Genomic DNA, 12,345 nt, shown 5'->3' on the forward strand with positions numbered 1-12,345 from the left:
AGTGCTTTCCGACTGAAGGGGCCAAAACTGATTTTGTGTATTCTGAAATCACCAAGATCTTCAACATTTAAAAAGTCAACTAATTGTTGTTTCAGTGGCACAAAGCCTACTTCTGACTTGTGGCAAAGAGCCCACCTGTTTACTTTTATCAATTTTTAATCCTTTCTCTCTCTCTTCAAAACTATTGTTTTAGATTAGCTTTTGACATACTTAATATCCTCTGTACAAAGAGCTATAAAGAAAAATTAACCTAAGAAAAACTAAGATTAAAAGTGCAGATGGACAGAATAGGTAATATATTTATGATTTTACATTATACCGTATCTCACATATCAGGACAAATCTTACTATCAGACTGTATCTCAAAATAAATGTCAAACAAAGAAAAATGCCAGCTTTCAGGGAAAAGTGTAAGTTTTAATTTGTCAGTGATTATATCTTTCCATTCAATATGATAACCTAGTAAGACCAAGAAGTTTGTTTACCTGATTGTCACACCTCAGTTGGCTGACACTGGTTAAAATACTCCACTGAGTTTTAACTGAAATTCTAATCCTTACATGTGCTTAGTATGTTCTTAGTTGATAGTATGATCCAGCAATAAAATTAAAAGATGATTACTTGACACACTCTAGGCAATGTAAACTGCATAAATGTTATACTCAAAAAAAAAAAAAAGAAAAGAAATGCTATATTCAATTCAATGTTTTCTTTGTATTTTTAATATACTGTTTTTCCAGGTCCTTTTGCTTTTATTATTAAATTAATGGTGCATCTTAAAGTCAGCAACATAGCAGAATATAAGAAATATAGTAATTAAACCAGTGTGAATGATTATTCATGACAAATATTTATAATAGGATGAGTTACTAATAAAGCAGCAAAAGAGATTGTATGTAAAAGATGAAACTAACCCTTTGTCTAAATAGTTATCAAAACTTTCTATGAAAAGATTAAGTTTCAAATATTCTATAAACAGAACAGATAAGAAAAGGAAGAAAGGGTATTTCTAGTATGCAGTTTATTGGGGAAATGAATAGAATTGAGGGAAAGTCATACAGCTGGTTAGCCAAGAGGATAAGAGCAAGTGGAGTGGATCGTATCACTCTCTGTTCATTCAACTTCTTCAATATACCTTTGCAATATTTACTCAATTGCATGAACAAAGGAGAGAATCAACTCAACTTCACTGAGTGCCTTATTAAAATGCAAAGTTCTATGCCAAGTAGGCACTATGAGGGAGAGGATCAACTCAACTTTACTAAGTGACTTATTACAATGCAAAGTTCTATGTCAAGTAGGCACTATGAGAAGACAGAACTATGAACAATCAAGATCCCAATCTTCAAGGAGCTTAAATTTAATAAGGGTTGTAAAACATAAGTCACAGCTGAAATATAATGCAACAGGCAATTATTATCAACATGGAGGTATAAGCAAAATCTGATAGGTACCTAAAGGGAACAGAACTTATGTAATGGGAAAACTTAGAATTTGAGCTAGAGATTGAAGAATTCAGATAGAAGGGGGTAGGTAGGACGAAGCTGGACAAAAACTACTGACAAGAAAGAAAAGACCGAAGTGTAAATGTCATTCTAAGGAATCTGAATTTCATTCTACAGAATGAAAAACCACTGAGTTTTTCAATGGTGTAATAAATTAATTGGAATTGTCCCTTTAAGATTTCTCTGACAGCATCTATAAAATAAATGGGTTGAGGCAGCTGAATGAAAATGTTCACATGTGTGGGTGGGGGATAGAAACTACATAAAGTCAATATAATTAGTAAGATGATATAATAATCTAGGTAAAAAGTTAAGTAGAGTCTGAAATAGGGTTAGTCTCTAGAAACTAGAAGGAGGGAAATAAATATGAGTTTCATTACAGGTTCAAATAGACAGGGCTTGTTAACTGATTAAATATTAGGTAGAAGATATTTTTAGTTCATTTTTTATAAGATAAAATTAGGGTATGGACTTTAATTAAAATAAAATATAAACAGTTCAGAGTGACCTTAAATGAAAAGGTATCTTCTCCTTATTCTTAGTCCCTGAATATAATCATTTCTATTTTTACTTTTTCAACTGGCTTCTACAGTAATTCTAATTTATAAAGAATTCAATCTCTTGATAATATATACTGAAACAAAATTTTTTTGTGTATAATTTATAGCAGTTTAAAAATCGGAAACAACATAAATGTTCGACAGAAAAGTAGACAAATTTATAATATAAATACTAAGATGAATGAACTAAGGTTATATGTATCAATACAGATAAACATAAAAAATGTAGATTGAAAAAGCAATGTGCAGAAGGTTATGATATATCCGTATTACAATAGATGAAAGCAATACTATACATTGCAAAACACATATTAGTTAAAGTATAAACACATGCACAAGTATCATAAACACCAGATTTAAGAGAGGAACCCGAATTGTATCTTTTATTTTTATTTCTTAAAAAATAAAAAGCTCTGAAGCATATGTGGATGTTACACAGATATTTGTTTTATTGTTCTCTATAACTGTCTTTTTAATTGAAACATTTCAAACTTCTTTTTAGAACAAAAAAGCTTACATTAAATATAAAATGTATTAAAAGTACCCTTTTATAACCTACTAATTCTTTTTAGTATCACTTCAGAAAAAGCTATTTTCTTGATACTATTTATCACCCTACTGACCTCTGCTGGTCCAACAGGGGAGAAGATACTGCAGATGTCTTCCTATCTTTCTTGTTAGCTGAAGACGACTTCGGGCTTGATTTTCGCTTCGGAGATGTGCTAGACTTTCTTAGAGAAGGTGACGGGGACAATTTTGATCTAACCACTTCTGGTGAAACCTTTAAAAAAATTCAGTAAGTCAATTCAGAAATTCCTCCACTTATGGTACAATAAGGCTTACAGTATTTTAGAATCACACCAAATTTCAGATTAAAATTAAATATTATTGCTGGGTGCAGTGGTTCGCACCTGTAATCCCAGTTTCTCGGGAGGCTGAGGTGAAAGGATTGCTTAAGGTGAGGAGTTTGAGATCAGCCTGGGTAACATAAAAAAAACCCTATCTCTTATACAAAAAAAAAAAAAAAAAGCCAGGCATGGAAGGTGCCTGTGGTCGCAGCTATTAGGGAGGCTGAGATGGGAGGATCCCTTGAGCCCAGGAGTTCAAGGCTGCAGTGAGTGCCACTGCACTCCAGCCTGGGTAATAGAGAAAGATCTCATCCCTACAAAAAAAGTTTGAAATAAAAATAAAAATAATAAATTATAATAACTACTATCTGTTGATATTAGTCTGACTCCTGAATCCATGATTTTAAGCAATATAACTGTCCTAACATATACCAGTTTCAATAAAGTAAATTAAAATCATAAAATTTCAAAATCTCCTCAGAAAAATCATAAATTATATTTAAATTAACTGTATCTTCAATTTTTAGAAAAGAAACAAGGCATTCTAGAAATAGCATGGGCCTGAAACAGACATAGGTAGATTCAAACCCCATGTTACATTAGCTGGTGACTCTAGGCAACAAACTCTCAGCTTTGCCCACCTATTCAATAACATAAATATTTGCTACTTATCTAATAGAATAATGTGAAAATTAAATGAATATTTATGGAGTAGTACATATACAGTGGATTGATCAATATATCAGTATACTAATATAATTTAAGATGTAGCAAGAAGCTGAGTTATCTGATCAATACAAATGCTGCTATTAAGTACTAACATATTTATTGCAATAAATAGCATACCTCCTTTTTAATGATAATTTCTTCTCTCTTCTCCATGTTTTCTTGTTCCAGCTTCATTAATTCCCTCTGTATCTTCTGACGCTTCATTTCCAATGACAATTCATGAACATAATCATAATTAATATCTCCATTGTCAGAATCTTTAAAATAAAATTGTGTTACTGTTAGAAACTAGCATAATTATCTATGCCAAAAATCATACAGACTTTTTTCAATTAATTTCTTACACAAATCTAAATGGCAGAGTCTTTCATCAGGATGACATACTTCTAAAAGATAAAAGAAATTGATACCATTTCTATAAAGGATTAAAATCACCATGGTTGATTTCTTCATGAAAAGCCAAATATTTTTAAAGTTTCTGGGTTTTCTGGAAATAATTTCGGGTTGTTTGGAAGTTGGGTTTTTTGTTAGGAGATGGAATTTTAAAAGACAAAAGGCACTCAGCTGAATTTCTAAGCCTTAAAGATACCAAAGCCTTCAATATTCCATGCTGTATACGATGCGACTCATTATCTCCTTATTTTCCTAAAGATACACTGCTAAAATACATCATATAAAGTGAGGTTATATTACATGTGCAACATTGCTTCTATAGGCTTGTCAGTTTTAAAATTTGTGAGACAACTGATTAATATCTAAAACTAAAGTAATTTTAGTACTAATGTGTACATAAACTAATTTTTAAAGGATTTATGACACTTTCTTTACAAGTGATTTGTTCTATTTCCTTAGATCACAACTGTCCATCTCAACGGATCTGATGCCATATTTCTATTTCCATTTAATATTTCCTGATAAAAAGCTATGAAGATTGGTTAAAAAATCAAAAAGGAAGAGTGGTGTGCAGATCTATTTCATTAAAATATGTGGAAGTTACTGGCACTAGCACCCAACCCCATCACCCTCATTTGCCATAAATGCCCAGGAGCCTAGAGGTGGGAATTTCATTGACCACGATGGACTTGACTGATCACAAACTGAGGTGCCTTCTCAAGCTATACTTCTAGCACTTTAGATCATATCTTAACCTTGGGAAAAGAAATAAAATGAGAACTAAGCAACAAACATAAGAAGTCCTACCTGACAGCTTAAAACCCAAGAAAATGAACATCACTGTTACATATTGCTCAAATGCATTATATATCTATATCATATGACAATGACATATACATTATATATCTATATCTATATCATATGACAATTATATATATATATTTTTTATATCTATATCAAATGACAACTATCCATTCATGCTTGGGGACTGAGAGGGTAACTATATATATTCACTACCTGTGTGACTAAGCTTGATTACTCATCTTATGTTGGAATATGATGACAATTTCTCAGTAAATATATGAAATAGGCTAAATCATGTTTTTCAGTCAGAAAGCAATTACTAAATATTTAATTAAGGGCAAGTAGTTTTCACTAGATAAAATGAAGACACTGAATTTAATTAAGTGACTACTAGCTAACTCCAGTTATTATTTTGTACTCTATTGAGCTAACTTTTACATCAGTGAATAATAGGAGTCAATGATCTGGTTTGATTATGTTCCTAAATTCAATAAAATTCCATAACCAAACACCCAGGTAAAACAAGGAAAGAGTAGTTAATTGAGAAGAATGATTAACAGTGTTTCTGAAGGTACTGTATTATCAGTAAGGCACTGCCGATCTAAAAATTCACAACTGGAAATATCACCAATACAGAACACATAAAAGAAAGAAGAAGCCGGCTTTCAGTTCTCAATTTTCAACTATCCAACCAAGGGGGAGAGGCTTGAGCAGTTAAAATATGTGTCTAAGTCAGCCAGGCGCAGTGGCTCACGCCTGTAAGCTCAGCACTTTGGGAGGCCGACGACGGCGGATCATCAGGTCAAAAGATTGAGACTATCCTGGCCAACATGGTGAAACCCTGTCTCTACTAAAAATACAAAAATTAGCTGGGCATGGTGGCGCCTGCCCAGAGTCCCAGCTACTCAGGAGTCAGAGGCAGGAGAATCACTTGAACCTGGAAGGCGGAGGTTGCAGTGAGCCAACATCGTGCCACTGCACTCCAGCCTGGCGACAGAGCGAGACTCCGTCTCAAAAAAAAACAAAATAAATAAAAAGTCTAGTCAATGTAGTAAATATAACTAATACAGTTTGCTCAGAAGAAAAGCTCTCAGGTCTTTATTCTGAAGGTGCTTATTTTACGCATATAATAAAAACTCAGATGTTTTCCTAACGTGTAAGAGATGGACTACAAGATAGGCACATTGCAACTGACAGTATTTTGACAACAAAAGAAAAAACAGGAAGTACAAAATACAGGATGGAATTCAAAAACAAGAGTCTGAAGCCAGTTAATAAATTTAGAAAATGTCTCTCATGTAGCTTCAGGTTATCACTACAATTTTGCCTTGTAAAAATTGATTCACATTAATGATTGTAAGTCATCAGAAAAATATTAAGTATAATTAGAATGGTATATTTAATAAGGTAGATATTTTTAAGAATATACAACAGAAAAATATATGTAACACATAAGAAAAGGTTAAGATTCTTTCTATATAAAGAATTCTTACTAATTAACAGAACAGGCAAAGGATATTACAAGGCAATTCACAAAGAGAAAAGAAATGAAGAAAGTATATACATACTTTTTCATGTATTCAGGAGCCATTTTTTCTAATTATAATATTAATAGTTGGTAAAGGTACAAATAAAGGACATACTCATTCTCTGGTGGTAGCAATGTAAACTAGTACATCTATCTTGTAAAATTATTTGTCAATATGGGTAAAAGCCTTAAGAACATCAATATGTAACTTTAATTTTAATACAGCAACTTTTTTTTAAATTTAATTTATTTATTTTAAGTTCTGGGATACATGTGCTGAATATGCAGGTTTGTAACATAGGTATACACGTGCCATGGTGGTTTGCTGTACCTACCAACCTGTCATCTAGGTTTTAAGCCCTGCATGCATTAAGTCCTAATGCTCTCCCTCCCCTCACCCCCCATCCCCACAACAGGCCCTGGTATGTGATGTTCCCCTCCCTGTGTTGATCAGCAACTTCTAGTAATTTATTGCATAAAAATAATCATAGATATATAAAAGGTTTATATATAAGGATTAAAAACTATAAATATTTGTGAATTGCCTCGTTACATCATTCTAATTACATTTAACCTTTTTCCAATGAGTTAGAATCATTTATGTGTATCAGTTTTTAACCTCAAGCTGAGACGTTTTCTAAATTTATTAACTGATTTCAGACACTTGTTTTTGAATTCCATTCTATATTTTGTACTTTGTCTTTATGATACACTCTCATTGCTAAAGTCTTAAATAATTCTGAATACACAGAGTAAAATATGAAATTTCCCTTATATTCCTCCTATGGCCATCCTTACTCCAGTGATAACACTGCTAACAGTTTAGTGTTATATGCATGAAAATAATGCTTTACATTTTTCCCTTTAACATTCAACACTGCCTTATAACAAGATCTTTCCAAGTCATAGAGTTCAACTATCTTCATTTTAACATCTGCAAAGCATTTCATTAATATGATCATACTTTATCATAGCTTACATAAAGGAGTTTCCTTCTTAAAGACAGATGAACTGTTTCCAGTATTTTGCTGTTAAAAACAAGACTTATATGAACATTTTGATATATACTTTGGTTCAAGTGCAAGTATTTTTCTATGAAATTATTTCTCAGACTACATTGCTAGACTGAAAATAAGTGTAATTTCTATTTCTAATATCACCAAACTGTACTCCAAAACTGCTTTACCAATGTAAACCCCCACTTGAAAACATTAATGTTCTTCATTTCTGCCAAACTGATGGGTGAATAATCATATCTCTTTATTTTCATCAGTATTTCCCTGCAGTAAGATTGAGCATTTACTGGCCATTTCTATTTCTCCTGTGAGTTACCTCTCTGATACATACATATTTTTACTCATTTTTTAACTAGGCCGTCTTTTTCTTATGTATTTATAGAAACTCATTATATGTCTATATAGTATCTTTATTAATGCTTACACATGTTACACGTTAAGTATTTTCTTTTAGCATTTCGTCTGTTTTTAACTTCTGCATTTAGTTACACAGAAACTCTTAGTTTTATGTAATCAAATGTTTGTGGCTTCTGGGTTTTATGCCCTATTTAAGGAGGATGTACTAACCTCCAAGATTACCAAAATATTTTCACACATTCTACTGCAACGATACTTTTGCTTTTTATGTTACTTCATTGGTCCTTAAGAACACATGATGAACAAATACAAGAAGTTTAAGGAACCAAATAAAAACCACAGACTTCGGAGTGGGGCCTGGAAATACAAAGAGTAACCAGATAATCAAAAGTTTTATAGGCGTAGTTAGAATTTGTACTTGCTCCTGAAGGCAGTGGGAAATTAGGGAATTTGAAACAGGAAAATAAAATGAACATTCAATTTATTCTTTTAAAAGACTGTTCTGCAACTCATAGAGTGGGAGAAAATACTCACAATATATTTATATATCTGATAAAAATCTCATATCCAGAAAACATAAAGAATTCCTCTAATTAACAAGAAAAAAAAAACAGGTAACACAATAGAAGAACAGCAAACATTTGGAATAGACACTTCACAAAATAGGGTGTACAATGGTCGGTGAACATGTGAAAAAGTTTCCAACTTCATTAGGAAAATGCAAACTAAAACCACAGTAAGATACCACTACAAAATTTTAGAATAGCTACGATGAAAAAGGCAAAAATACCATATGGGTAACTGGTACAACCATTTTTTATTTGAAATTATCTACTAAAGGGGAAGACATACATACTCCACAGCCCAGCAATTCCACTTCGAACCATAAACTCAAGAGGAATTGGTATGTATCTGTACATGTTTACCAAAAAATATGTTTAAGAATAGTAATAGCACCTTATTATGCATAATAGCACCAAACTGGGAATTACTTAAATCTTCATCAACAGTAGACTAAATTATGGTACAGTCATACAATAAAACACTATATAGCAATAAGAATTAATGATGCAATAACAATTAATGAATGATATGTGAAATAAAGTACAATCTCGGATAATACTGTTAACAAAAGAAGCTAGGCACAAAAAGAGTACATGCTGTCAACTCCATTTATATGGAGCTCAAACACACAAAATTTATCAATGGTGCTAGAAATCAGGACAGTAGTTACCTTTGAGGGGTGAGGGTAGGGAGAAGTGACTAGAAGAAAACACAAGGGGACTATGGGAAACTAGTAATTTACTACTTACTGATTTGAGTGGTTTTACAAATGTGTTCAGTTTGTGAAAATACAGTGGGCTGGACACATGTATTGTGCATTCCTCTGAACGTACAGTATACTTCAGTAGAAAAACTTTGTAAGAAAGATTATTCTTGCTTTAAAGTGGAGGATAAATTAGGAGACAAGACTATCAGCAAGGGATGGGATTAGGAGGTTACTTTGGTAAAATCTATTTGTAGGCAATAAACAAATACCTTAAGAACTAGAATATTAGTAGTAAATCAAGAGAAACAGATGGTTTTCAATCGTATTTGGTACATAAAAATATCTGCTAAATGCCTGGGTGGAGGGAAAGAAGGAGTGTCAGTGATGACTCTCAGGACTGTTGGTATCTGGTAGGAAAAGTGATGCCCTTAAGATACATAACTCAGATGGAGATGCCCAGTTGGTCAATGCTAAATTGAGAGCTCCAGATTTTGAAGTCACTACACATACGACATTAATGAAGCACTGGGAACATGATGTCATCTAGAAGGAAAAATTAAAAGTGAGAAAAGAAGATGGCTAGGCAATAGGAAAACAACCAAGTTTTAAAAGCTGTCCTTATAGACAAGTGATTCTCAGAGAGTGGTCTGAGGATACCTAGGAGGTCCCTGAGACAATTTCAGGAGTTCTACAAAATCAAACTATTTCTATAACATTACATTGTTTGCCTGGTGTACTCATTCTCCCATGAGTAGACAGTGGAGTTTCCCAGAATATGTGATGTGGTTAACAGGTGGAATGTAGAAGCAGGTAAGAAAATCTACCTATCAACTATTAAGCCAGATATTAAAACAATTTGCAAAATGATGCAAAACACTGCCAACTCCTCACAATTATTATTTTGCTTTGCAAAATAGTTATTTTTCATAAAAGCATATATTGGATTTTTATATGTCATTGTTAAATGAATGAATACATAAATATTTTAAAATTTTCTCAGGTTCATAATATGGCAGTTATGGAAACATAAAATACACAAGGACAAAAGTTATTTGGGGGTTCTGAAAAAGCATATAAAAGTGGCCTAAAAACCAGAAAGTTTATAAATATACCAATTTTTTCTGAATCCAGCTAAAATTGTTACTCCAGATAGAATAACAAGGCAGAAGGTAAGTCTATGAAACCAGTTTAGTCTCACCATCCAGGGACTGGGGCACTTAACTCAATGCTTCAATATTCCCTGAACAGATACTTTCAAATCACAGAGATACACAATGGTCAAAACCTGTGCGTTTCAATCAAGGAAAAGCATAAGAAATTCCTATTAAAGACATTTACACTCACCTTTTAAAAGAATTTCCTATATAAAAAGCTCTTGAAATAAAATCACTTTAGATTTTTTAAAAGAATATAGTTAAGTGCAAATCCTTGGGAATCAACATTTAAGGGGCAGACAGAATACAAGGAGCCTCTATGTAAGACTGAAGGGCTTGAATAGGAAGATACAAAACTGAAGAGTGATAAATAGAAGCCAAAAGAGGAGTCTTTTTCAAGAAAACAGGAGCTCTTGATGTGTCAAATGCTGCAGAAGGGCCATTAGGATAGTAACAAATACATCTCCATTTATTCTGCAATGAGGAGGTCATTAGTGACTTTGAAAAGCAGTTTCAGTGGAGAGTTGGGTCAGAAGACTGAACAGTAAGTATCAGGTGAAACAGTATCAAGTAGAAACAGTAAGGTACAGAACTGTTTTAAGAATTTAGTTGTTAAGTGGGGATAAGCAGGATAGCGACTAACAGTAATATAGGGAGGAGAGAAAATGGATGTTAAAGATATAGAAGAGAGTGTATCATAAATGAACAAGATTGCTGAAGTGGGAGGAAATCAGATCTACAATACAAGTGAATTATTCATCAACTTTATACAGCAGGAAGGAGGCCTCTTACACCGAATAAGAGGGAAGTAAAAAAGCTTAGGCACGAATAAAAAATTAGTTTGAAGGTGTGGTAGGAGGAAGTTGAGGGAATTCCTAAAGATTTCCATCGTCTCTGCTTAGTAGATAGCAAAAAAGAGAAATGAAAGCATAGATTTATGGAGAAGGTTTCACATACCTACTAGGAAGAAAAAGAACAGACTTGGGCTTTTCTGAACCTTTTATATTTTCAACAATTATTAATTATTGTAATGACAACAGAAAAAATTTTAAAGATAAGTAGTATCAAATACATTTTAAAATGTTTTTTATGCAAAAAAATTAAAATGAAAAGAAAGGATGCTGGGTGTGTTAAGAGGTAATCCCTCAGTATTTAGGAAAAGTTAGCTCTCCAAACTTGAACAGTTATGGTTTATAATATTTTATTTAAATATACTAATTAGTCAACTAAAATGGGAGAGTATAGCTGCCTTTATTGCTATTTTGTAGAAGTGGTATTAGGTTGGATTATGAAATCCTGAGTAACCATAAACAAGTTTCCTATTTGTTCTTAGAAGCAATTTTTTAACAGCACTGTCCAAAGGTGGAACAGGTTTCCTTTAAGTACTGATGTAACAATTACTGGAAAGATGTATTTACAATACTTTACAAGTGTTAGTCTATTAAGTCTTCAGAGATAATTCTGAAATATAGTAGTTAATATTTTAGTCTTGTAGCTTCTCAGCTCTCTGTCATAAGGACTCGACTTGGCCACTGTAGCTCAAAAGCAGCCACAGACAATATGTAAACAAATGGATGGACATGGCTGCGTTCCAATAAAACTTTTTTTGCAAAAACCAGTGACTGGCCCACACACTCTAGTTTTCTAATCCCTGGTCTAAGTTTTCAGCTTCTCACTAAAAAAGTTGCTTAAATTTTTAAGATCTTTAGTTTTGTCATCTGTAAGTAGAGTAACAAAGCTATTGAAATAATTAGACAATTATATAAATTACATTAAATTGTCCACCCCCCACTCAATGCATTTAACAAATACAAGTTCTCTTTCTCTGTGTTTGGTAATATGACATTACGGTGCCTATCTTTCAGAACATCAAAGAGGTGGAGAAAACATTCAAGGGGTGGAAAATAAATGCTTATTTGTTAAGATGATGACTCAAAAATGATTTTGCTCCCACCTCAGCTTCCCAAGTAGCTGGGATCACAGGCATGCACCACCATGTCAGGCTAATTTTTTTGTTTTTTTTGTAGAGACAGGTCTTACTTTGTTGCCCACACTGGTCTCAAACTCCTAGGCTAAAGTGGTACTCCAGCCTTAGCCTCCCAAAGTGCTGAGATAACAGGCAGGAGGATTGCTTGACTTCAAGAGGCCTTATAAGCTGCAGCGAGCCATGATCGTACCACT

General features: G+C 33.0%; 1 protein-coding gene across 17 annotated transcripts in view; it reads right to left on the reverse strand.

The window, feature by feature from the left end:
• ZC3H13 (zinc finger CCCH-type containing 13) overlaps positions 1-12,345 on the reverse strand; it is a 97,125-nt gene that overhangs the window by 52,245 nt on the left and 32,535 nt on the right. For all 17 annotated transcript variants that reach the window (XM_024230862.3, XM_024230866.3, XM_024230855.3 and 14 more), the window contains 2 exons: positions 3,760-3,899; positions 2,689-2,846 (listed from right to left, as the gene is read on the reverse strand). In XM_024230862.3, the coding sequence (XP_024086630.2) occupies positions 2,689-2,846; positions 3,760-3,899 (298 nt within the window). The remainder of the gene's footprint in view (positions 1-2,688; positions 2,847-3,759; positions 3,900-12,345) is intronic.

The sequence above is a fragment of the Pongo abelii genome, chromosome 14, assembly GCF_028885655.2.
Source record: "Pongo abelii isolate AG06213 chromosome 14, NHGRI_mPonAbe1-v2.0_pri, whole genome shotgun sequence".
NCBI classification, from domain to species: Eukaryota; Metazoa; Chordata; class Mammalia; order Primates; family Hominidae; genus Pongo; species Pongo abelii.